Here is a 25111-nt window from a genome sequence, read left to right as displayed (position 1 = left end):
GAGGCGTATGAAATATGGCAACCATGATGTCTTTCACTACACTTATGAGCATACATAAATAACACATGGAATATTTAATTATAGCAATAGAATGAATCTAACAAGACAACCACGGGAAGTAGTGTGTTTTGAGTGGTCAAAAACTAAATACAATTACACCCTTCGAAGACAGTATTAACCCAAAAATCAAGCACACAAAAACGTCAACAATCAGCACGCCCAAAGGAAGAAGACAGTTAAAAAAATATTGCCATTATAAATTTAATTTGATCTGTATAGCTCAAACAAAGATCTGTATAGCTCTAATGAACCGCACAATTCCAAAATGCGGTGCCACAAATTTCGCTTCACCCATATAGCTCAGACAAAGCGTGCAATACAAGGAAACCACACACAACTCAAAGGGGTTGGTACTATAGATTACATTAGAGCTACATCGCTAAAATGATGCCAATGATGTTGAGAAACAACACACACAAATCATCAAATTCATTATTCACCTACCTTATCAGGTTAAAATGAACTCCACAGTACGATAAAACAAAACTCACTCACGTAACTAATATAAAAAATGTAACCTAACCAATGATTACAAACCAGTATCCACCTTACCTAACATCACCTAAGGTGGGATTGCCCTTGGAGAGGGCCCCCATTAGGAAGGAGCGAGCTGTCAGAGATGCCGGTAATCATGGGAGATACTTTCGCAATGTTTTCTTCTACTTCTATAACTTCTGCCCACTAGATAAAGCTAGATGAGTGTCTGTGACAGGAAATTGTTCCACCAGTACCAAAGTTCCTAGTTGTTTCTCTGTCTGATGAATGTCAAGACTTCTCAACAGTAAACCCTTTCATTATTCAGGAAGGTGTTGATGGGATTGCAGGTCCTGTAAAGTCTTGTTCCTAGTTACAAAGTGGCACCTTGTTGTTAGAAACAAAGAGTGCCCTCCAGGCACAAAAATTGCTTCGAACTACACTGCTACACACATTCCCTGTCCTGGTGGAAGTGCACCATACTTTAAACTCATCATGCGGGGTGGTTTATAGAAGATCACTTGATGAATTATCAAATGAGGACATTCAAAATTACCTGTCTTATCAGGGAGTAACAACTGTACATCAAGTAATGCAGAGGATTGAAAAGGAATTGGTACTGACCAACACTTTCTTCTTGATGGTTGACAGAGTTCAACTTCCATCGAACATTAAAGTGGGATATGAGATAATTTTGGTTCGGCTTTACATCCCCAACCCTACACATTGCTTTCAGTGTCAGATGTTTAATCCTACCAGCCAGTCATGTTCCAATATGGCCAAATGCGTTACCTGTGGCAGGGATGCCCACAAGTGTGATTGCCCACCTCCATCCCCTCTTTGCATCAACTGTATGGGCAACCACGCTGCTTCCTCTAGAGATTGCCCTATTTTTAAAGATGGATGAATTATTCAGGAAATCCAAGTGAAGGAAAAAGTGTCTACTTTTGCTGCTCATAAGTCATTAGCCAGTAGAAAGCCCACTGTGCTCCCAGCAGGGAAATAAAGCACTGTCCTTGCCTCTCCTTGACCTACTATGGAGATAGCCATGCAGACTTGCAATCTCACCTTTAGCACTATAGTTGTCAGATCGGCCAGCCCAAAGATCGCCCGTTCAGCCTCCTCACTACCACCCTCTCACTCTAAGGCTCAACCTGCACTGGCTCCTGCTAAATCACGGGCCCCAAAATTGGACACCCGGACTTCCAAAAGAGAGCCTACTCGTGATGATTTTACCGAGCGAGGTGGCGCAGTGGTTAGCACACTGGACTCGCATTCGGGAGGATGACGGTTCAATCCCGTCTCCGGCCATTCTGATTTAGGTTTTCTGTGATTTCCCTAAATCGTTTCAGGCCAATGCCGGGATGGTTCCTTTGAAAGGGCACGGCTGATTTCCTTCCCAATCCTTCCCTAACCCGAGCTTATGCTCCGTCTCTAATGACCTCGTTGTCGACGGGACGTTAAAACACTAACCACCACCATCATGATGATTTTTATGTACCAAGAGCTCACAACCATCAACTCCTGCTTCATCCCAACATCCTGATCCCAAGAAGGCTCACATGAAAAACAATTCCTTTCGTTCTCCATCATGGCTTGTCTTTTCTGAGGTGTGAACTATCACCTAAGGCGGGAGTGCCCTCAGAGAGGGCCTCCACAAGTAAGGAGCGCGCCATCGGAGACACCGGTAGCAATGGGGGATACTTTCGCAATGGTTTCCTCATCATCTACTATGTCTGTCCACAAGCGTAAGTTCAATGAATCTCAGCCACAGACAGTCCTTCCATTGTTGCCACAGTTCCTTGTTGTTTCTCGGTCTGATGAAGGTCACGACTTCTCCACGGTAAACCCTTTCATTATTCAGAAAGGTGTAGATGCAATTGCAGGTCCTGTAAAGTCTTGTTCCAGATTACGAAATGGCACCTTGTTGTTAGAAACAGTCACTGCCCTCCAGGCACAAAAATTGCTGCGTACTTCACTTTTACACACCTTCCCTGTCCAGGTGGAAGCGCACCACACTTTAAATTCATCACGTGTGGTCGCTTATACACGCTCCCTCGACGGATTGTCCGACGAGGAAATTCAACACTACCTGTCTGACCAGGGCGTAATGGCTGTTCATAGAGTCATGAAAAGGGTTGACACGAACATCATTCCAACCCGTACTGTCTTCTTGACATTTGACAAAGTTAACTCCCATCGAAAATCAAAGCTGGCTATGAGATAATTGCTGTTCGCCCTTACGTCCCAAACCCTACGCATTGCTATCGGTGTCAGTGGTTCAATCATACCAGCCAGTCCTGTTCCAATCTGGCCGAATGTGTTACATGTGGCAAGGATGCATGTCTCATCTACAGCACCACCTGGCGGTAACTGCCCTCGGCCATCTTCTGTGTCGCCGAGACGCACTGGTGGCAGCTGATCAACCTGCCGATCGCTGGTGGCAGGAGCTGCTGCTGAACAACCTATGGATCAGGATTTTCTGCCTTCTGCTGAATGCCGTTCCATGCTGTCGGTCTCAAGCTCTGAGCAGTCGTTGAGTTGACGGCAACCTTGGTCACATTCCTCCATTTTCTGTTCACACTGGAATATCCGCGGCATTTGAGCCATTCGGGATGAATTGTCGATCCTCTTACAATCCTACTCGCTGGTTATCTTCTGTCTTCAGGAAACAAAGCTGCGTCCCCACAACCGCTTTGTTCTGCCCCATTTTCAGTCCGTCCGATTTGATCTCCCCTCTGTTAGAGGCACTCCAGCACATGGAGGACTTATGATTCTTCTCCATGATACTCTCAATTATCACCCAATCCCCTTAAACCCTTCCTTCCAAGCTGTTGCTGTCCGTCTTTCCCTTTCTGGATACACCTTCTCTCTTTGTACTGTATACATTCCATCGTCCACACCAATGGCATGAGCTGATCTCCTTCATCTTCTTGGTCAGCTTCCACTGTCCTGTTTGCTGGTTGGTTGATTTCAGTACCCACCTCCCACTTTGGGGATGTCCTCATCCTTGTCCGCGTGGCTCACTATTGATAGACGTCTTCCACCAAGCGGATCTTGTTTGCCTCAACACTGGGGACCCTACATTTTTGTCTGCCTCCACCACAAATTTCTCTCATTTGGACCTTTCGGTCGGTACTGTTCCGCTAACTCGGCGCTTTGAATGGTTCGCCCTTGATGATACACACTCGAGTGACCACTTTCCATGTGTCCTTAGACTGCAGCCTCAACTGCCATATATGCGACCGTGATGCTGGAAGTTTGCCCAAGCCGATTGGACACTTTTTTCGTCTCTTGCGACATTTGATGACTGTCACTTTCCTAGCATCGGCGATGAGGTCACACATATTACAGATGTTATTCTTACAGCTGCGGAACGTTCAATACCACGTACCTCTGAATTGCCCCGGTGCCCCCCCCCCCCAGTTCCTTGGTGGAACGAGGCGTGCCGTGACGCAATACGTGAGCGGCGATGTGCTCTTCGCGTTTTCAGCCACCATCCTACTTTGGCCAACTGTATCCGCTATAAGCAGTTCCATGGGCGATGCCGTCGCGTCATGCGCGATAGCGAGAAGCCAAGCTGGAACTTCTTTACTAGCTCATTTAACACCTTCACTCCCTCCTCGGAAGTTTGGAGTCAGATTCGACGGTTATCTGGAACGCCTAGTTTCTCCCCGGTCTCTGGGCTCACTGTCGCGCATGATACATTAGTGGACCCCGTCACAATTTCTAACTCAGTGGGTCAATACTTTGCTGAGATTTTGAGCTCTTCAAATTACCCGCCAGCATTTCTCCCGAAGAAACATGCAGCGGAAGTGCAACCTCTTGCTTTCTTCTCTCAATATCGCGAAAGCTATAATACTGTTTTCTCCATGTGGGAACTCCAACATGCACTCTCTTCTTCTCGCTCCTCCCCCCCAGGACCGGATAGTATTCACATTCAAATGTTGCTGCATTTATCAACCCATAGTCTGCGTTGCCTCCTTCGCCTTTATAATCGGATTTGGACCAACAGTACTTTTCCCAGACGATGGCGGGAAGCTATCGTCGTTCCCATTCCGAAACCTGGAAAGGACAAACATCTCCCCGCTAGCCATCGTCTCATTTCTGTCACGAGTAGTGTATGTAAGGTTTTGGAGCGTATGCTGAAATGCCGTTTAGCTTGGTGGCTGGAGTCCCGCAGTCTTCTAACACCTGCCCAATGTGGTTTCCAAAAGCATCGTTCTGCAGTTGACCGTCTTGTTGCTCTCTTCACTTATATTATGAACAATTTTCTCCGGAAATGCCAAACAGTCGCAGTATATTGTTGGAGGACAGGCATCCTCCACACACAGTTCTCTTGGGGCTTTCGACGTTGGCTGACCCTTTTTCTTCGCGAATTTATGGCAGAGCGCACATTTAGAGTGCGGGTGAACACTACTCTCTCTCGTAGTTTCTCCCAAGAAAAGGGGTACCCCAGGGCTCCGTGCTAAGTAATGTACTGTTTGCCATTGCCATAAATCCAATTATGCACTGTCTCCTTCCCGATGTCTGATGCTCGCTCTTTGTGGACGATTTTGCGATCTACTACAGCTCTCAACGGACCAGCCTTCTTGAATGACGTCTTCAAGGATGTCTCTATCGCCTCCACTCTTGGAGCATCAAGACTGGCTTCTGCTTTTCTCCCGGTAAGACAGTGTGTGTTAATTTTTGGCATTGTAAGGAGTTTCTTCCACCTTCCTTACATCTAGAACCTGTCAACCTTCCGTTTTCGGATGTCGCTAAATTCTTGGGTCTTATGTTTCACAGAAAACTGTGCTTCTCCTCCCACGTTTCCTATCTTTCGTCTTGCTGTCTGCGATCCCTCAACACCCTTCGTGTCGTGAATGGTACCTCCTGGGGAGCAGACCGAGTGGTCCTTCTCTGCCTCTGTCGCGCCTTAGTGCACTCGAAATTGGACTATGGAAGCATAGTTTACTCCTCTGCTCGGCCGTCTATTCTTCGGTGCCTCGACTCTATCCACCACTGTGGATTACGTTTAGTGTCTGGAGCTTTTTACACCAGCCCTGTGAAAAGTCTTTATGCTGAGACTGCTGAACCTCCGCTGTCCTTCTGAGTCGTTATGCTAGCCATTTGTCTTCCATGCCTGCTAATCCGGCCCATGACATTTTTTTCAACGCCTCCTTGGATGTAGGGTATGCAGGCCACCCTTCCTCCCTACTACCACCGGGAGTCCACTTCCGTCATCGGCTCCATTCTCTTTCCTTCCGCTTTCCTAAAACCGTCTTGACAACTTGGGGTACAGCGCCGCCTTGGCTCCGTCCTCTGACCTGCCTGCTCTGCGACCATTGTCAGTTTCCCAAGGATGGTACCCCTTCACTTGTTTATCTTTGGGCATTATCTGCTCTATGTGCACAAATGAAGGAAGCCACATTTATTTACACTGATGGCTTGAAAACAGCTTTAGGTGTAGGGAGTGCCTATATTGTTGGCGACACCCCAAATCGATTTCGGTTTCCCAACCAGTGTTCGGTTTATACTGCGTAGCTTTACACTGTTCTCCAGGCTGTCCAATACATCCGTCGCCATCAGCGGATACAGTATGTTATCTGTTCAGATTCTCTCAGCTCTCTCCTCAGTCTCCAAGCTCTGTACCCTGTCTACCCTCTGGTCCGCCGGATTCAGGACTGCCTCCACTTGCTCCACTTGGGGGGGCATCTCTGTGGTATTCCTCTGGATCCCAGGACACATTGGTATCTGTGGAAATGAGGCGGCCGATATAGCGGCCAAGGCTCCAGTCTCTCTTCTTCAGGCAGCTATTCGCACGATTCCCTTCGTCAATCTACGGAGTGTTTTATTTCGTCATGTTACTCTTTTATGGCACGCACATTGGTCGACACTTCCCAATAATAAATTGCGGGACGTGAAAGCTCTTCCCTGTGCTTGGACCTCTTCCTCCCAAATGTGTCGTCGGGAGGAGGTAATTTTAACTAGACTCCAGATAGGGCAGTGTCTTTTTAGCCATCAGCATCTTTTAAGTGGTGATCCTCCCCCACTCTGTCCTCATTGCTCTCAGCTGTGGATGGTAAGACACCTTTTACTTGAGTGCCCCTATTTTACTCCATTATGCGTCCGTCTACAGCTGTCGCCTGATATATCTTCCATTTTAGTAGATGACACGCGCTCAGCCGATCGCGTTCTCAAGTTTATGAGTGCCAGTGAGATGATGTCAGTCATTTGAAGCTCGTTTTGGGGACAAGCCTCTTGTATAGTGGTTTTTTAAGCTTTGCTTCTATTTTTAGTTTCTCCAATTTTTTGAGTTTCGTTCCCATTTCTGCCTTTCCCTAAGTCACAGACTGGGCTCTAATGACCACAGCAGTTTTGCGCCCTAAAACCATAACAAAAAAAAAAAAAAAAAAACACCTGAACTAGATACATCGAAACATCAAATTCACTATGAAGACCGAAACAGAAGGAAGATTACCATTCCTTGATGTGAGGTCAAAAGAAGAGAGGATGGCACCCTGAGCTGCAGGGTATACAGGAAGAAAATGCATGCTGACCTGTATTTGGATGCAGATAGCTGCCACCACCCTTCGCAGAGGAATGGAGAGCTAAAAACACTGGTGAACAGGGTGTGCACCATGTCTGACGCAGAGTGTCTGCCCCCTCGGCTGGAACCCCTCAAAACTGTACTCCGGACAAACGGGTACTTAGAATGGCAGATCAGACGTGCTGTCCGCCTCACCTCTACAGTACAGTATGTGAAGATGGATGAAGTCACGCAGGAAGAGAGAGCCACTGACTGTATACCGTATACTGGTGCACTATCGGGGAAAATAGGACAAATATTTGTCTTTTGCCCATCCAATAAAACACGAGCATTATTGGGAAGTGTCTAACATGATCTCGCTTCGCGGAAGGCCGATGTATACCAGATTCCGTGTCAGTGTGGGTAGACTTACATTGGACAGACAGTGCGCACCAACGAAGATTGTTGCCGAGAACATCAGAGGCAACGACTTAGGTACCTCAACAAGTCAGTGGTCACAGAGCACTGTTTGTCCGAAAATCACGAAATGGACTACCAACATACCAGGGTCTTTGCACAGATATTTAAGCACCGGGACAACATTGTTAGAGAGGCTATCAAAATTCATTCCAGGGATGGACCCATCAACCAAGATTGTGGCTGTAACCTCAGCAAGACATGGGAACAAGCATTGAGTCTAATTAAAAAGATGCTCAGCAAAGAAAACAAACATGTGACCAGGGCGGACGAGGCGATAACACTGACTCCCCCACAGACAGCAACGCCAGCATCTCAGCGACCACTGAAACACAGCCGTGGACAAAAAGAACGCCTCTCGGGGGGAGGAGATTTAAGACAGCCGCCCATCCTCAGAAGCTCAGTTTGTCAGTGCACCTGACGATGACGACATGTCTGATCACCGAAATATTGTGCCCATTGGACAATATGGACCGGCAAAGTATTAAAAAAAGGAGAATAATATTAATTCTCCAACCACAAGAAACACAGAGTGCTAATAATTCCAAATGCAAGTACACATCCATTAGCCATAATTTGCAAAATAAAAGTAACTCACTAGCAAACCAGCACAAACTCTTCCAATAACAACCTGACACATGCAACTCATATTAAAAGACTCACTAGCATACCCGACAAACAGTTTTGAAACATAAACAACTAACAGTAGAGCGTGTCACCAAATACTACTACCCACTACATACAGACATTACCTGATTCAAGTAAGTTGCACCTTCATGACGTAATACAACGCAATTACGTCACTGGTCAAAGCAAATGGGTGATACGGCTACTTTTGGTTGATTCGTTTCTGCATTTGAGTGTCAAGACTAGTTTCAAAAGACTTTACTATATTTTACTGCCCAAAAGAGGAATTAATGTTTTATGCTGGTAATATTAAACTCTCTGTTATTGAACTAGTGTGTGTTGTATCTCTGTTTGTATGTCTGTGAAGTACAATATTCCGTGCAGCATCGACAACCACCACAATGTATGTAATTTCGTACACGTAGACAAGTTACTCTCGTGGTGAATAAGCAGCTGCTGACTCAGACGATTGCCTGTAAAATTCTTGTAATGTAAGAGAAAGAAAGCTTCTATAGGATCTCAAATTGGAACACTGCCATTCGCATTTGGTCATTCGATGATTGTCTGCGAGTGGAATGAGTTCCTTTTAGCAGAGAAAACTTTCTCTATTCTTTTGACCATGTTATTGAAGCAGGTTCTACAGCAACTATCGACCACCAAATGTTCGAAGTCCTATACATGCTTGTAGTACATAATAGTTCATTACAGAATCCTTTGATCAAAATTAAATATGCTCAATTACTTTTAAAAAACAACAGACTGCATTATGGCCATTACTAAACTCTACGTTAACATCGCATATTGCTTACTTTTCTTCCCTCACTATGAAGCAACGCAAAGTCGAAGAATAACTATCTCACTCGTGCAGTTGAAATGCACCACCTCGCGATATATATTAACTTTAGACCAATAACAATATGAGGGTCATTGAACCGATCAGCTGATCAATCCACGACCTCCACCGGCTAGCATGGACAAAGGGATATTACAAGACATGGCTGATTTCCTGCTTTATCCTTGTTCAGCATGAACTTGGCCTTCATTGCTAGTGACATCACTGTGATTAAAAGGAAGAAACCTGCTTCTGAATTTATTTTGCTTTAGTATTTTGTTGACTTTTTATTAAAATGCTCAAATGAAGAGAGATGTTCATTTTGCATACAAACAAAATTTGTGTGTGAAACAGTGTGCAGTGGCATGGGAATCTTTGTATTGTTTGTTTTTATTGCTTCTTATAGATGCCTGCATGTTCTGAGCTGATGTTTCTCATATTTTGTTATTTTGCTCTCTTCCTTTTTTTAAATATATGTGAGAATATTATATAATACTGAAATTTATTTTGTGGCTTGTGGTAATTAGCATGGTTCTGAAAGAACAAATTGCTTTTTTGTTCACAAACTAGAAAAACACATGCCTGCATTAATATTTATTTTTGACTTTTCAAAGTTTTTTTTCAGAGTGTCCTTATGCAATTTCTTACAATCTGATTGCAGTGATGAGTCTTTTCTTTCCACTCGAGCTTTGAGTCACAGCTTATTGTCTTCTCAACAACAGTGTGAGTCTTTATGTATTGTTTTTTTTAATTAGTATACTGTGAGTCATTATTTATTTCATCTTTTGCTTGCAATAATGTAGTTTACATTACTGTCATAGGTAGTTAACCAGAATATTTAAGATTTGTTGAGATAAGTACTTGTGTAGGTTATGCATGAGCACTGATAGTAGTTTTGTTTGTAATGTATATTGACTGTTCCAGAATGGTGCTACTTCGGAGAAAGTCTCAGTTTTGTAAACAACCATAGCATAAAATCTGAACTACTGATCTCGGCTCTATATGACACTATATTGTTAGGGAGCAGGATTCATTTTATTAAAGACTCAGTTTGCTGCATTGAATAACTTTCATTATCGAGTGGGGTTACAGAACTTTTTGCCCAAATAATTTGTGATTATGTCTGTTAGTTTCCTCTTATTTGTGATACTTCAGATACTTTCCTTTTAATGTCAAGATATTCCATAGCAAGCATTTTCTGCATGCTTGTTCTTAATTGCTTTTCATGAAGTAGATATTGTCAGGGAGAGCATTTGGGGAGAAGAGAAACAGGCTATGCAAGCATCAGTGTCATAACTACTTTCTTGCAAGGCATATGTTGTGCCTGGCCGTTTTAGTATCAGTTCATTGATACATCATGTTCCATATATCTGTTCATGAAAGAGAGCTTTCATGGATGTGGAACTAGTCAAGGTATATATTGACAAGCAGAAGTAACCACTTCTGAATACTGCTGTGAAGTATGCTAATAACGACAAATTGTGGCTTGCACAAACTCAAGTTTCAAATAATTACTTTGAGATTACTTTATATGTGTATTTTGTTGTTGTTGTTGTTGTTGGTCCTCTTCCTTGCATTTTCTCATTTCTCTATAGGGTAGCATCATTATATGCTCTTTGGCAATGCTAGAGACCTGGAGACACTAGAAGATTTCATATTGATGACATAATGGTAGCACAGAGGTTTTGTATTCATATTTAAAACTGTAAAACATTTCCAGGGGCAGAGGTAGGCTCTGAACACAATTTATTGCTTATGAACTATTGATTAGAACTGAATAACCTGTAAAAAGATTAAAAAAATTAATGACACAGGACCTGGATAAGGTTAAAAAGGAGAAAATATAAAAGTGCAGCAAGTGAAGTAGACAAAAGTGATAAAGACATCTAAAAAAATGAGACTGACAGAAAGTGCGTAGAAGGCAAATGTAAGGATATAGATGTGTGTATAACTAGGGGAAAAATCGATACTACCTATAGGAAAATTAAAGAGGCCTTTGGAGAGAAAGCAGCTGTATGAATATCAAGAACTCAGATGGAAGAGCGGTACTAAGCAAAGAAGGGAATGCTGAAAGGTGGAAAGAATATATAGACAGGCTGTACAAGGGAAGTGAGCTTGAAGGTAGTATTATGGAAAGGGAAGAGAACCTAGATGAAGATGATATGGGAGATAGGATACTGAGAGAAGAATTTGACAGAATACTGAAAGACGTACGTCGAAACAAGGCCCTGGGAGTAGGCGACATTTCATCAGAATTACTGTTTGCCTTGGGAGAGCCATCCATGACAGAAGTCTTCCATCTGGTGAGCAAGATGTATGAGACAGGCGAAATACTCTCAGACTTCAAGAAGAATGTAATAATTTCAATTACAAAGAGAGCAGATGCTTAAAGGTGTGAATATTACCAAACTACCAGTTTAATAAGTCACAGTGGCAAAATAACAACACAAGTTATTTACAAGAATGAAAAAAACTGGTAGAAGGCAACCTTGAGGAAGATCAGTTTGGATTACAGGGAAGTGTAGAAACACACGAGGCAATGTAGATCCAATGATTTCTCATGAAATATTGATTTAGGAAAGGCAAACCTATGTTTATTGCATTTGATAATGTTGACTGGAATACTCTCTTTGAAATTCTGATGATAGGAGGGATGAAATACAGGGAGTGAGAGGCCATTTACAACTTCTGCAACCCTGATGGATGTATAGGAGATGAGAGGCATGAAAGGGAAAAGTGGTTGAGGACAGGTTGAGAGAGGGTTGTGGCTTATCCCCAATGTTATTCAATCTGTGCAATGAGCAAACAGTACAGGAAACCAAAGACATATATGGAGAAGAGATTAAAGTTCAGGGAGAAGAGAGAAATACTTTCAGGTTTACCGGTGATGATGTAATTCTGTCAGACAGCAAAGCACTAGGAAGAGCAGCTGAACATAATGGACAATGTATTGAAAGGAGGATGTGAGATGAACATCAGCAGAAGCTAGGCAAGGGTAATGGAGTGTAGTTGAATTAACCAGGTGATGTTGAGGAAATTAGATTGGGAAACAAGACTCTTAAAGTGGTACATGAGTTTTGCTACTTGGGGAGTAAAGTAACTGATGGTGGCCAAAGCATAGAGGATGTAAAATGTAGACTGGTAATGGAAAGATAAGCGTTTTTGAAGTATAGACATTTTTAACGTTGAATATAGATTTAAATGTTAAGAAGTGTCATTTGGAATATGCATGTATACATGGAGGTGAAGTGTGGACAGTAGTCTAGACAGACAGACAATAGAAGGTTTTGAAATGTGGTGGTACAGAAGAATGCTGAAGATTATATGGATAGGTAATGAACTGATGAGGAGGAACTGAATAGTGTTGGGGAGAAAAGAAATTTTTGTCACAACTACACTAAAAGAAATGTTTAGTTGATAGGCCACATTCTGAGACATCAAGGGATCACTAATTTACTGTTGGAGAGTAGTGTGAGGGGTAAAAGTCATAGAGGGAGACCAAGAGATGAATGCAAGTAAGCTGATTCAAAAGGATGTATGTTGCAGTAGTAATTTGGAGATGAAGTAGTTTGTGCAGAATAGAGTAGCATGGAAAGCTGTATCAAACCAGTCTTTGGGCGGAAGACCACAACAACAACAACAACAACAACAAATCGACAGTTGTTTCCCGGATATCCTTCCCGACACTACAACTCTATACCTGGGACAGAGTTTATGTACACCATCTGTATACATCTAAAGGAAATCTCAGATTATGCATTTAAAGGAAATCTCAGATTGTAGGATGTTTCCTAAATATTTGCATAGCATGTATTTGACCTTGGTATTTAATTTGACATGGGAAGCGATGTAAAAACCACATACAGGCTAGCTGATTCACCAAGTTGTTAATCTGCAAGGTGGATTCAAACCACAGCACACTAGAATCCCAGAAGCAGACACGTGGCTATATGGGCACATTTCTCTCTCTCTCTCTCTCTCTCTCTCTCTCTCTCTCTCTCTCTCTCTCTCTCTGTGTGTGTGTGTGTGTGTGTGTGTGTGTGTGTGTGTGTGTGTGTTTGTTTGTTTTAGGAGAATAAAAAACTTACTTTTAGAAAAGCCACTGCTGCCCCCCGTATACTACTCCGTTGCTGTTTTCATCTAATAAATTAAACAAAGCATGTATGTAACCTGACACAGCTCACAATTAGCCATCTATATCACGGCAAAATCAGGATAAATCTTAATACAGATATTAGAGTTATGCAGAGTCCAAGTATTTAGATAGCTTGTAGAAGGAATGGATAATGAGGTATTCTTTTACTTTGTTGTTAAATATTTGTGGATTGTCAATTTCCTGCCTAATGTCCACTGACAACTGTTGCAGACTTTTCCCCAGAATATAAAATCCATTCTGAACCCTTGAGAGGAATGCATAATTCTATGTAAATTATTTGTACCTCTAGTATCATGGTTTTGAATAGCAGAATTCGCCCTAATTTCATACTTGTCATAGCCACAAATACAAGTTTGGGGTGTGGACTGTGTGTTAGCATAGTTGCCTGATGTGGTGTGTGCCAAATGTTTGATTATCAGTTTATCCAATATTTGCATTACACACTGCTGTACAATAAATGCTTTCTAAAATTAACAGAAATGCCACAGATAATTGTCATAGGGCTGAACTGAGTGAAAGTACGCTAGCATTCCTTTGTGCTGGTAAACACAGTGAGAAAGATTTCTAAGTACAAAGCAGTCAGAACTGAGCCTTATGGTTAACTTATTCACATCGTGGTATCACTACAGTTTATTATCCATCTGGGTGCTGAGAAACTTTATAATGAAGCCTCATCCCGCTGATGCCTACTTCTGGTACATGCAAGTCATTTTTATTTTTTTGGAATTCCATAATATGAGGGCTTTTTTTAATTAAAGGAAAATTCAATCAAGAAAATTAATAAATGCCATCATACAGGTGCTGGCCAGTACTTACTTCAGAAAGTACAATGTTTATTACAAACAGTAGACACATATAAAAGTAAAATTGACATGCTGCCTAGCTTGCGGAACTTTCAGTTCGTTCCTCAGGGTGGAGATAGGGCTAGGTTCAGGAAAGTTCAAAAGTATGGGTAGGTCAATCAGACACCAGGATGAGACACGCTCTTGCACAGTGAATATGAGGTTATAGACATAAATAAAGGTAGAAGTTGTGGCAAAATCATAACTTTTGCAACAGTTAGTTCCTTTCTTGGCTAAAATAAGGAGGCCTCTAGACTATTTTCACTGCCTCCAACTTAATTTTTGCCTTCATGTCCTTCCTATGGATGAGTCTCTTCTGATACTGGCACACAAGTGATCTGGCCTTCCTTTTCACTTTTCCAACCTGGCCCTCTCATCTCCTTGAGGAAGACTTCCTATGTCCCTCCAGCCAATCACCATCTGAGCTTTTCTCTGTCAACCGGAAAGGCTCCAAGAATTCAAACAAAGGCAAACAGTCTTCACCATCTCCGACTCTAAGATACTCTTTGACGGTGACACTGTGTGTGCTACCCTCACCTTGGTGACATCCATGTAGGTGGTGTGCACCACCAACCGTTTTTCTGCCCTGGACTCCGCAGGCCGACAGCATGAAGATGTTGACACTTCTATAGACCTCATGAAGCAGGAACCTCCTGCCTCTGTGCCCTATAGCAGCAAGTCTTTGAAGGCTGGCACTTTGCATCTGTGAGTCTTTGAAGGCTGACACTCTGCAGCTGCCGAGGTGACACCCCATCATTTTTTCCTCATTATGACTCTCCTCCAATGGAACATTCACAGTCTTTGATCCAACAAAGAGGATTTACAGCTGCTCTTAGAATTGAAGCATCCACTTTTTCTCTGCCTTCAGGAAACAAAATGGCATCCTCACGACCACTCTGAGCTCTTGCATTTATTTCTGATCTGTTTTGACCTCCCTCCCTCGGAGGATGCCATTCCATCTCATGGGGAAGTCATGCTGGTCATATAGGATGATGATCATAATCAACCCATCTCCCTGACTACCTCCTTCAAGCTGTTAAAGTTCACCTTTTCCTTCTTCACTTGACCTTTTCCCTTTCTACTGTTTACATCCTTCCATCATTCGATGTTACCAGGGAAGACTTCCTCCAGCTTATTTTACAACTACCTCACCCCTTTCTGCTGCTCAGTGACTTTAAAGCACACCATTCCCTTTGGGTTCTCCAGACCCTGTCTGAAGGTGTCCTCTTGGCTGATCTTCTCAATCAACTTAACATCTTCTGCCTTAACACAGGAACACCCACATTCCTTTCAGACTCCACGTACACTTGTTCCCATTTGGACCTATCCTTCTGCATTGCCTAGTTTGCCCATTGTGTTGAGTGACCTGTTCTGACACATACTCGAGTGACATTTACCATGTGCTATCTATTTGCTGACTCCCACCTTACCTATGTGCACACCCAAATGACAGCTTACTAAGGCCGACTAGATGCTTTACTCTACCCTGGTGACCTTCAACGCACAACATTTCCCCGGTTGTAATGACAAGGCAGAATATCTTACAAACACTATCCTTACCACCGCAGAACGTTCCACTGCTTGCAGTTCCGCTTTACCACCTTGTGTTCTGGTCCCTTGGTAGACTGAAGCGTGCCACAATGCATTTCACAAACAGAGACATGCTGTCCGCATTTTTAAATGTCATCTTACATTGGCAAACACCTACATTGTAAACAGTTATGTGCACAGTGTCATCATATCTGGGATAGCAAAAAAGCTAACTGGATTTCCTTCACTAGTTCTTTTAACAGTTCCACTCCGTCTTCCGTTGTGTGGGCCAACCTCCGATGGCTCTCTGGGACCAAGATCCATTCCCCAGTTTCCTGCCTTACAGTATCAGACGATGTCATTGTGGACACTCTTGCTATCTCCAACCCCTTGGGTGGCCATTTTGCGGAGATTTCGAGCTCCTCCCACCGTCACCCTGGCTTCCGCCATCGGAAATGGGTGGAGGATTCTCCAGCAGTATCCTTCTCTTCTCAGAATTGAGTGTGCTACAATGTCGTCTTTGATATGAGGTAGCTATATTGTGCTCCAACTTCATCTCCTTCATCCCGAACCACCCCCGCCCCCCAACGGCCAGACAGTATTCACATTCGGGTGTTCCAGCACCTTTCTCTCTTACAGGCAAGCACTTTCTGCTTCATATGTACAACCACATGTGGGCGGAGGGCAAGTTTCCCAGATTCTCATGTGAAGCCACTGCTGTATCCGTACCTAAGCCCAATAAGGACAACACCTTCCTTATAGCTACCGCCCCTTTTCTCTCACCAGCTGTCATTGCAATGCGATGGAATGCTTGATTGATTCCCAGCTGGTATGGTTTATTGAGTCTCGCAATTTACTAACCACTACACAATGTGGATTTCGAGCTCTCTGATCTGCAGTTGACCATCTCATCACTTTTTCCACCCATGTCATGAACAGTTTCCTGTGGAAATCCCAGACTGGCTGTGATCTTTGATTTGGAGAAAGCCTACGACATCTGCTGGTGGACTAATATCCTCCGTACTCCTTACACGTGGGACTTCTGTGGCCACTTGCCACATTTCCTTCAGGAATTTTAAGGTTTGTGTGGCTTCTGCCTTGTCAGACACGTTTTTCCAGGAAAATGATGTACCTCAGAGTTCTGTCCTGAGTGTCATCCTCTTTGCTATCACCATTAACCCTATAATGGCCCGTTACCAGCCGGGCATCTCCAGCCCCCTTTTCGTTGGCAATTTTGACATCTATTGCAGTTCTCCATGAACCTGCCTCATCGGGTGACATCTTCAGCAATGTTCGATCGTCTTTACTCAAGGAGCATAGACAATGGCTTTCATTTTTCTGTGGACAACCGTTTGTAAAAATTTCTGACGGCATAGTTGGTTTCTACTACTGTCTTTACATCTTGGGCATGTTGCTCTTCCGTTTGTTGAAACTATGAAGTTTCTGGGGCTCATGCTCGATAGGGAACTTTCTTGGCCTTCCCATGTTTCTCACCTGGCAGCCCGCTGTATGTGGTCTCTCCATGTTCTACATGTCAGTGGTACTTCATGGGGAGTAGATCAAGCCACCCTCCTCCATTTGTACCGGTCCCTTGTCCATTCGAAACTAGACTATTGGTGTTTTGTTTATGCATCTGCATGTCCATCACTCTTATGCCATCTCAATATCATCATGGCATCCATTTGGCCACGGGTGCCTTTTACGCTAGTCTGGTTGAGAGTCTGTATGCAGAAGCTGCTGAACTACTGCTGTCCTACTGCCGTGACTTTCTCCTCAGCAGATATGCATGCCATTTGTCTGCCATGTGTAGCAACCCATCCTATGCCTCCTTTTTCAATGACTCCTTTGATCGCCAGTATGGGTCATGTTCCTCTTCTCTGTTACCTTCTGGAGTTCATTTTCAGATCCTGCTCGGGCACCTTAACTTTACGCTACCTGCAACTTTCCCAGTGGGTGTAAACACTTCACCACCTTGGCTTCGTGTGGCGACTCATGTTCACCTTGGCCTTAGTTTCATGACCTTCACACGGAAGCACTAGTACCTTCATGTACACTGATGGCTCTCCGACTGACCATGGTGTCAGGTGTGCCTTTGTCATTGGCTTCGAAGTATCAGCTTTCGGAACACTGCTCAATATTTGCAGCAACTCTTCACCCTGTATCAAGCCACACGGTACATCCGGCAACACTGGCTTTTCAATTGTGTCATCTGCTCCAACTCTCTGTGCCCTTCAAAGCCTCTGTGTGCTGTACACTGTCCATCCCTTAGTGCAACGAGTTTAGGAATGCTGTCACTTGCTCACTCTTGATGGAGCCACTGTGATGTGTATGTGGGTTCCTGGTGATATCAGTCTGACAGGAAACAAGGCCGCTGACACTGCTACCAAGGCTGCAGTCCTTGTACCTCTGCCCACTAGTTCTTACATTCCCACTGATGATCTCTGTGTTGCTGTCTGTTAGCAGGTGGTGTCACTTTGGCATCACCACTGCTCCTCCCTTCATGGGAACGAGCTCCAGGTTATTAAGCCTCTCCCAGCAGCTTGGACGACCAGCTCTCGGTCCTCTTGCTGTGAGGAGATCATTTTAGGTAGGTTGTGTAATGGGCACTGTCTTTTTATCCATTGCCATTTGTACTCATTGCGCTCAACCTTTGACGGTCTGCCGTTTCCTGACAGAATGCCATTTTTCTAATCCCATTATGTTCTCAATTTGCCATGTGAGTTATAGACCATTATAGCTAACGAGTGGTCTATTGAGTGCATTTTACTTTTTATCCATTGTAGCAATAAGGCAAAAGCCATTGCATTTTTAGTTCATGACTTCTGTTATCTCTATAGCATAGTTTCTAGACTGTTTTCTACGTCCCTGTTTTCAGCTGTCTCCTCTTCTGTCGATTGGGATTAATGTGTAGTTCTTTTTAAACTCTTCTCTTTATCTTCATGTTGTACATTTCTGACATTGGCATGTATGACCCTACTTGTTTTTGTGCCCTGGGGAATTACAACTTAGCCAGCAGCTTGCCCGACTTTCTCTCGGCCCTCTCTCCATGAGGTGATCAGTTTAGCTAGGTTGCATATTGGGCACCGCCATTTGTTAAGTGGTGATCCCCCACCACTTTGTGGTCATTGTCGTCAATCTTTGACGGTTCACCATTTCCTAACTAAATGCCCCTTTTTAACCACTTGTGTTCGACTTTATGTTTGCTGTCTGAGTTAGCAGCTGTTGTAGCGAATGATTCGCGGGCTGTTGACCACAGTTTACTTATTATCTGTTGTAGTAATCTGGAGAAGGACATTGAATTTTTAGTTTGGGACCTCTGTTGTTTCTGTGGCGTGCTTTGTGAGCCTTTCTGCAGGAGGAACTACTTATTATTGCCTCTCTTTCCTTCCTTTGATAGGGCTAACATGTAGTCACTTTTAACTCCTTTTCCATATGTGTTCTTAAGGTTCTGACATGGGCACCTATGACCTTAGTTGTTCTCGCACTCTAAAACAAAACGAAATGAATGGCTGAGAAAAGAGCCCATGAAATCCAAGTGGAGTCACAACCATAGTGTTAATGTCTCTGGCCATGGAAAATATGGAAAATAGCAAGTCAGTGGGGCTGCTTGTTTACTTTGGCAATATGTGCAGGTGGCCACCAAGGCAGCAATGCCACTGTCGATATTTTTCCAGTACACATGTTGCTGTCGCAGGTGTTTCGTCAGCACGACATACCAATGACTTTGGTGAAGCAGGTGTAGAATCTCGCGTTGGAGAGAGGATGGGATGACCATTCGAGTCTGGTCATTTTCAGCCTGAATCAATAAGGCAACGTTGAGAGCAAAGAATTCATGCTGGTGATGCCAATAATCTTAAAGTCTGTGTTGACTATGTGCCAGTGGTCCACTCTCTGGACCAGTTGGAGAAGTCTGAACAAAACCATGTATTCTGGAGAGTGCTGGGCCTAGAGCTTAGCATTGATAGGAAGTGAAGTAAGAGCTGTTTCGTCTTCAGTATCTAAGTTGCCACAGACTTTTGGATAAGAATCAAAGGAGTAGTCCTGACTCACTGGCAACCACAAAGGTAGGTCGGCGTTGGCATGGTAAGTCATAGAATGGTACCGAATTTCATAGGAATAACTGGTAAGCAAAGCCTATCATTGAAGACAGTGATCTGATTTTATGAGGATATTGGTATTGGTGCGAAATAGTGCCAGCAATGATTTGTGGTCAGTCAGTGGGGTAAAAAGATGACCATAGGCAAAGTCATGGAATTTTTTTAAAGGGAGACAATGGCCTGGGCTGCTTTTCCAGTTTTTCTATAGTTGCATTGGGCTGGCGTCAGTGTCTTAAAGAGAAAGGTGACAGGTCATTCCACCCCATCGACTGTATGCAAGAGGACAGCTCTTATACCACAATCCAATGTGCCCACTGCGATTACCACGTAAGGGCCTGGAAAGAACGATCACATGTAATGTCCCAAGTCCATGTCACATTCTTATATAAGAGAGGATGCAGCATAGCAGCGATAGTTACAGCTTGAGGAATGAACTTAAAACAGTAATTGAGATGGTCCAATATGGATTGAAGTTGCTTAACATTCATCAGTGGTGGTAAATCCTGCATAGCCTGGACATATTGAGGTGTCAGCTGGATTCCTGAGGCACTGAGGATCTGTCCCACATATTCCACTTGAGCAATGAAAAACAGGCATGGTGGACAGAAAAGAGAGTATCTAGGTTATCAGCCAGGTTTTGTATGGGCTCTCCCGCAACAATGATGTCATCTTGGTAATTAGCTGTGCCTGGCACTTCTTGTGTGAGGTGGTTCAAACATCACTGAACTATTACTGGGGTGCCTGCAGGTGCCTGGGAGGCGGTTTTAGCAGAAAAGACCAAAAGGTGTTGATTACCAGCAAATCACACGATGCCTGATCCGATGGAAGCTGTAGATATGCATCCTTGAAGTCAGTTTTTGGGAAGAACTTGCCCCAGTCAGTAAAGTAAGTGTCTTCCATCTTTGGGATAGGGTAATTGTGTGTGTTAATCATGTTCTTGAAATCGCCACATGTGTGAATGGAGCCATCCACTTTGTTGACCAGCACAATGGATGTTGCCCACTGGTTATTGGAAACAGACATCAAGATCCCAGAGTCTTGCAAATGTTGGAGCTCTGCCTGTAACTTATCCCTTAGGATGAATGAGACATTTCGAGCCTTGCAAAAGTGGGTGCATGGTCATTGGGAGGAGGGTGATATGTGCTTCAAAACCCACAATGCCCATAATAAAAGGCTTAAACACTGAATGATACGTCTCATGAAGAATGTGGAACAAAGAATTATCAATGCCTGGCTGGACACTAATGGTTGAATTGTGCATTTCTAGTCCCAAAGCAGCGAAGAGGTCCAGTCCTAAGATGTCCATTGCCCCTGGGAGTATTGACTACTAGGTGGTGTCCTTTTACGTGTTGTTGCCCTACATAGACTGTCATTCTACCACCAATTTGTCATTGCTGTAACTGTGGAGGCATTGGAGAAACAGTTGCAGTGGAGGAGAGCCTAACCACCGCTAGGTTTTCCACATGACAGTTGAGGCATTAGAACCTGTGTTCACCTGGAAGTCGACAGGGTGATCATTGAAAAACACGTGGAGGAACATTTGTCGAAGTTCTGCCATCGGTAAAGTGTTCACTTGAACCAAATCCATGTGTATCTTGTTGAAGATCCAGATCATCTCCACTTTGTGTCCTGTCTTGCCACAAGAGGCATATTTGACATGGTAAAACTGCCACTGGTGCCAAGGATGCTTACTGAAACATTTAATGAAGTAGGGCAACTGTTGGGGGTGGCAGGCTCTGAATGCCTGTGTACTAATAAGCGGAGAGTCCGCAGGGAGCAGGGGCTGCTGGGGTAGCGTGCAATGGGTAGGGCGAGCAGCAGAGACAGGAGAAGAATCTTATGTGTGGAAGCTGATGCAAGGGTGGACTGCTTGAAGGTTCGGACAATCTGAAGAAGACAAGTGTTCAGTGTGGGGTCTTTGTTTCAGTAAGCCTATCTGAAGCCCCTTATGGGTGCGTGCACAAGGAGTCTGTCACGAGCAAGTGACATGTCATAAGATTGTTTACAGGCTTTGTTGGAACACCGAAAATGGCAGTCACGTGAAACACCTTGGAGCATCTTGATCCATTCACAGTAGGACTGCCCATGTTGCTTTCCTTCAATGACCACTCCTGATTTGCCACTTAACGGTTGAAGGGACTGATGACTTTGTAGTTTGGTCCCTTTCACTCCAAACCAACCAACCAAATCATCCCTGTTGCTTATGACAGCTGAAAAATGTGTACCACACCACAGCAAAGTGTACCTGCTAGGTATAATATTCTTGCAAGCAAAATTTTATTTTCTCATTTGTAAGGCATGCAGTTCTAATTCAGGTTTCAATTGCTGAAGAATGCAGTGAACCTCTGGTCCAACACAGGCAAGGAGAAACGCTCTACAGTGAGCATTGGCTGACATGTCATAGGCCAGAAAATACTGCTCAGGGTGTGCCACATAGTTGCCCAAAGGTATGACTTTTTTTTGTCTAAAGGCGGAAAAGGTGGAGGTGCACCACAAAGCCTTTAGCTGTGAGGTTCGACTGAGAAAGGCATTGGGAGCCGTCAGCAGAGACTGTTGTAAAGCTTGCTTGACCTGCTGCGTGTCCTGCAGAAAGAGCAACATTTGTTGCATCAGGTCAAGATGTTCAGAAACTGGCTGTTCGGTCATGGAAAAACAAGAAAAATAAACTGAATATTAGCCAGCCTGGGAGAATAAGGAATAGAAGAAAAAACTACACACATGTGACCTCCTGGGTCCCAATACCTTGTCACGACTGTTATCTCCCACAGAGAGATCCTTGATAAGTAATAATAAAGCACAGGTAAACAAAACAAGGATTTACTACGACTACAGTAGTGAGATTTGATAACAAAGGAAAACTCTTCTCAATAAAAAATAATACAACTTCTCAGGCTTTAACAGGGTACACCTTGAACACACAGTGAATAAACATAATGGGACATGAAGACTATGCCTCTGAGCGTTCGGCATCGTTGGCAGACTGGTACATCTCAGGATATCACTGGAAACTCATAGATCATGCTGTGGGCCCTGACTGATCGGCTGCTAAGAACCGGTGCCTGACTTGGCTCAAAGCTCCATTGGAGCAAACTGCCAGTGTGCTGCCCTGTATAGCCAGGATGCAGAGGAATTCATGATGATCCTGTTCCACACACACTATAAGATGGAGGAAATAGGTTCCTGGCACAGAGGACCTCTGGTGGCATTTGTCCTGCTGTCCGTTGTCTTTGTTGTGATCGGTGCTGTCTGGGGAGGAAATGCCGTGTACATATGCAAACCAGTTATGCTTCAGTTTGTGACGGGTTAATAATCCCTTTTTGGCGAACCACGGGTACATGGCAGTACTAACTTGTACAAATGCAACTATGCCTATCTATTCAGTTTCTGTGATTTCCAAATGCAATTCTGTTATGCATAGCACATCTTTAGGTATACTTGTAGATTTTTGAGTTCGTTGTCCTGATATGGGAAGCTCATCTTTCTTATTTAATTGTCTTCTTATGTTTTGACAGAAATGTCTAAGTGTATTGTGATTGTTACTGTCATGGATATGATATGCGAGTTGGTGTGGCAACCATTAAAACAAATCACCAATTTTCTCCTCCGAATGTGGAAATATTTTGTTGACACCCATCTACATAGGGATACAATAAGAGAAATTGAAGCTTGCACAGAAAGACTGAAGCTTTTGTTTTTTTCTGAGGGGAGTGGAAGGGTAGAGAATTAGTCTGAAAGTGGCTCAGTGAACCTTTGCCAAGCACTTAAGTGTGAATTGCAGAGTAGTGGTGTAGGTTTAAAAAATTTTAATCCCATTAAATAACTTTGCCTTTTTGATGCTGAAAAGAAGTTTGTTTAAAGTAGAGTATTTCTTGCTTTGATGATAACAATAAAAATCTATGTATTTCATTCTTCTGGAATGCATCCATCTTCATGACCCATCTTTTGTAACTTTCTTGACTGATAATTCAGGGAAGAATGCCTCGGTGCTGTTATGTCGTTCATTTCTTTCTGTTTCCCAGTTCTCAGCATTATAGCATTATAAATGTTAAGTGCAGTAAGATTTTTGTAACATCTAAAAGCAAAGCATCCCACTTCAGTATACTTGCAAACTGAGCACACAAATTCATGGTGTCCTCCAGTGATTGGAATTCCTACTCCTGTCCTCGATATCTTTCAAGCCAGACAGTCTGATTGTGAGGGAGGTGAGCAGTAGTCTTGTCATTGGAATTTCCTAGGTAACTACAGCAACTATTGAAAGTAGCAGACTATTTCACTCACACCATAATTTATTAGCCTTAGGACGTTATTTATTTTAATTTTTTTCCTAATTTTTGAAATTAAAATACTATTTACCATTCATGTTGAGAGCTGTCTTGAGCTGCAACTTGGTGAATACACTGGGCTCCTCCTTGGAAAGAGCTGTGTTCAAACGGCCAACTGGATGTACCCTACCAGCTACATCCTGTGATGCAATGATGTGGCGTGTGACATCAAACATGTGCAAACAGGAAGAAAACAGAGTACTGCAACATTTCCATTTTCCATTTATATCATGTTTGGGAGTGGTGGTGGTGGTGGTAGTGGTGGTGGTGGTGGTGGTAACAGACTGATCTGTAGTGTCGCTCGAGGTATAGGTTAAGATGCAAGGGACAATTTGGTTGAGTTAATGAAGCCAACAAAAGTGAATATGAAATCTTAGTTGTGGTGAAATGCTGATCTGTAACTTAGCCCTAGGTCTGAATTAGGCTGAAAGACAACAGTTTGGTTGTGAGATGGTGACACATTATCGATGGTTTCAGGTAATCTTTGTTCACATCCATGTCTGGCTGTACTGATGTAGAGTATTCATGATATCCATAAATATCTTCAGGAAAATGATTGGATGACTCATGTAAAAAGACCATGGGTTATATCCTAATCCTTCCTTTTTCAGCTGAGCTAGTGCCCCACCTCCTCAATTACCTTTATGCTGGTGAGATATTAAACATCAACTATGTTTTGCCCTTCAAGTGTAATATAAGTGTTATTCTTTCTTACCAGCAGAGTAAATATTACTGAACTCTTTCAGCATAGCTGTGATTGTGTTTAAAGATGTAGTAAGGCTAGCTGAGATACATTTCAGTTAAGCCAATAGTCATTCTGCTTCTGAAGAGACAGTCATACCATTCATCAACCTTTTTGCTCCCATTTTGTAAATGTTTTAAGAGTATTGCCAACATGTTTTTCTTGTAATTCTTTAGATTTTAGCTACAGAACATGACATTGTAACCACGCAATTGCATAACTCAGTTTTTTTCTAGTGTGTGTTCATCGGAGCTGTGTGAAATAAATTTTTAGAAAGTAAGTTATGCTTTGATGTATTTCCAGTATAATGTGTGTTCACTTTTGTGCTATATTTTGATAAAACTAATTAACTTGTAATTAGTGGAGTTGTCTGTTTCCATTTTGCATATCATGTATTGTTTTTATTTAACACATTCTGAGAACTCTTTTATCATTGACTAT

General features: G+C 43.2%; 1 protein-coding gene across 5 annotated transcripts in view; it reads left to right on the top strand.

The window, feature by feature from the left end:
• Positions 1-25111, top strand: part of LOC126334652 (dynein axonemal light chain 4-like) — a 40519-nt gene that overhangs the window by 8655 nt on the left and 6753 nt on the right. For 2 of the 5 annotated variants that reach the window (XR_007564768.1, XR_007564769.1), the window contains exon 2: positions 9643-9704. The exons of 1 other annotated variant lie outside the window; for it this stretch is intronic. Coding sequence is in view for 2 of the 4 variants with exons in the window: in XM_049997102.1 (XP_049853059.1) it covers positions 9596-9704 (109 nt within the window). In the remaining 2 variants the exon portion in view is untranslated. Of the gene's footprint in view, positions 1-9595; positions 9705-25111 lie in introns of all 5 variants that reach the window. 2 more of the 5 variants (XM_049997102.1, XM_049997121.1) reach the window with 1 other exon arrangement.

Source organism: Schistocerca gregaria, chromosome 1 (genome assembly GCF_023897955.1).
Source record: "Schistocerca gregaria isolate iqSchGreg1 chromosome 1, iqSchGreg1.2, whole genome shotgun sequence".
NCBI classification, from domain to species: Eukaryota; Metazoa; Arthropoda; class Insecta; order Orthoptera; family Acrididae; genus Schistocerca; species Schistocerca gregaria.
This window is presented reverse-complemented; position numbering and strand designations above follow the sequence as displayed.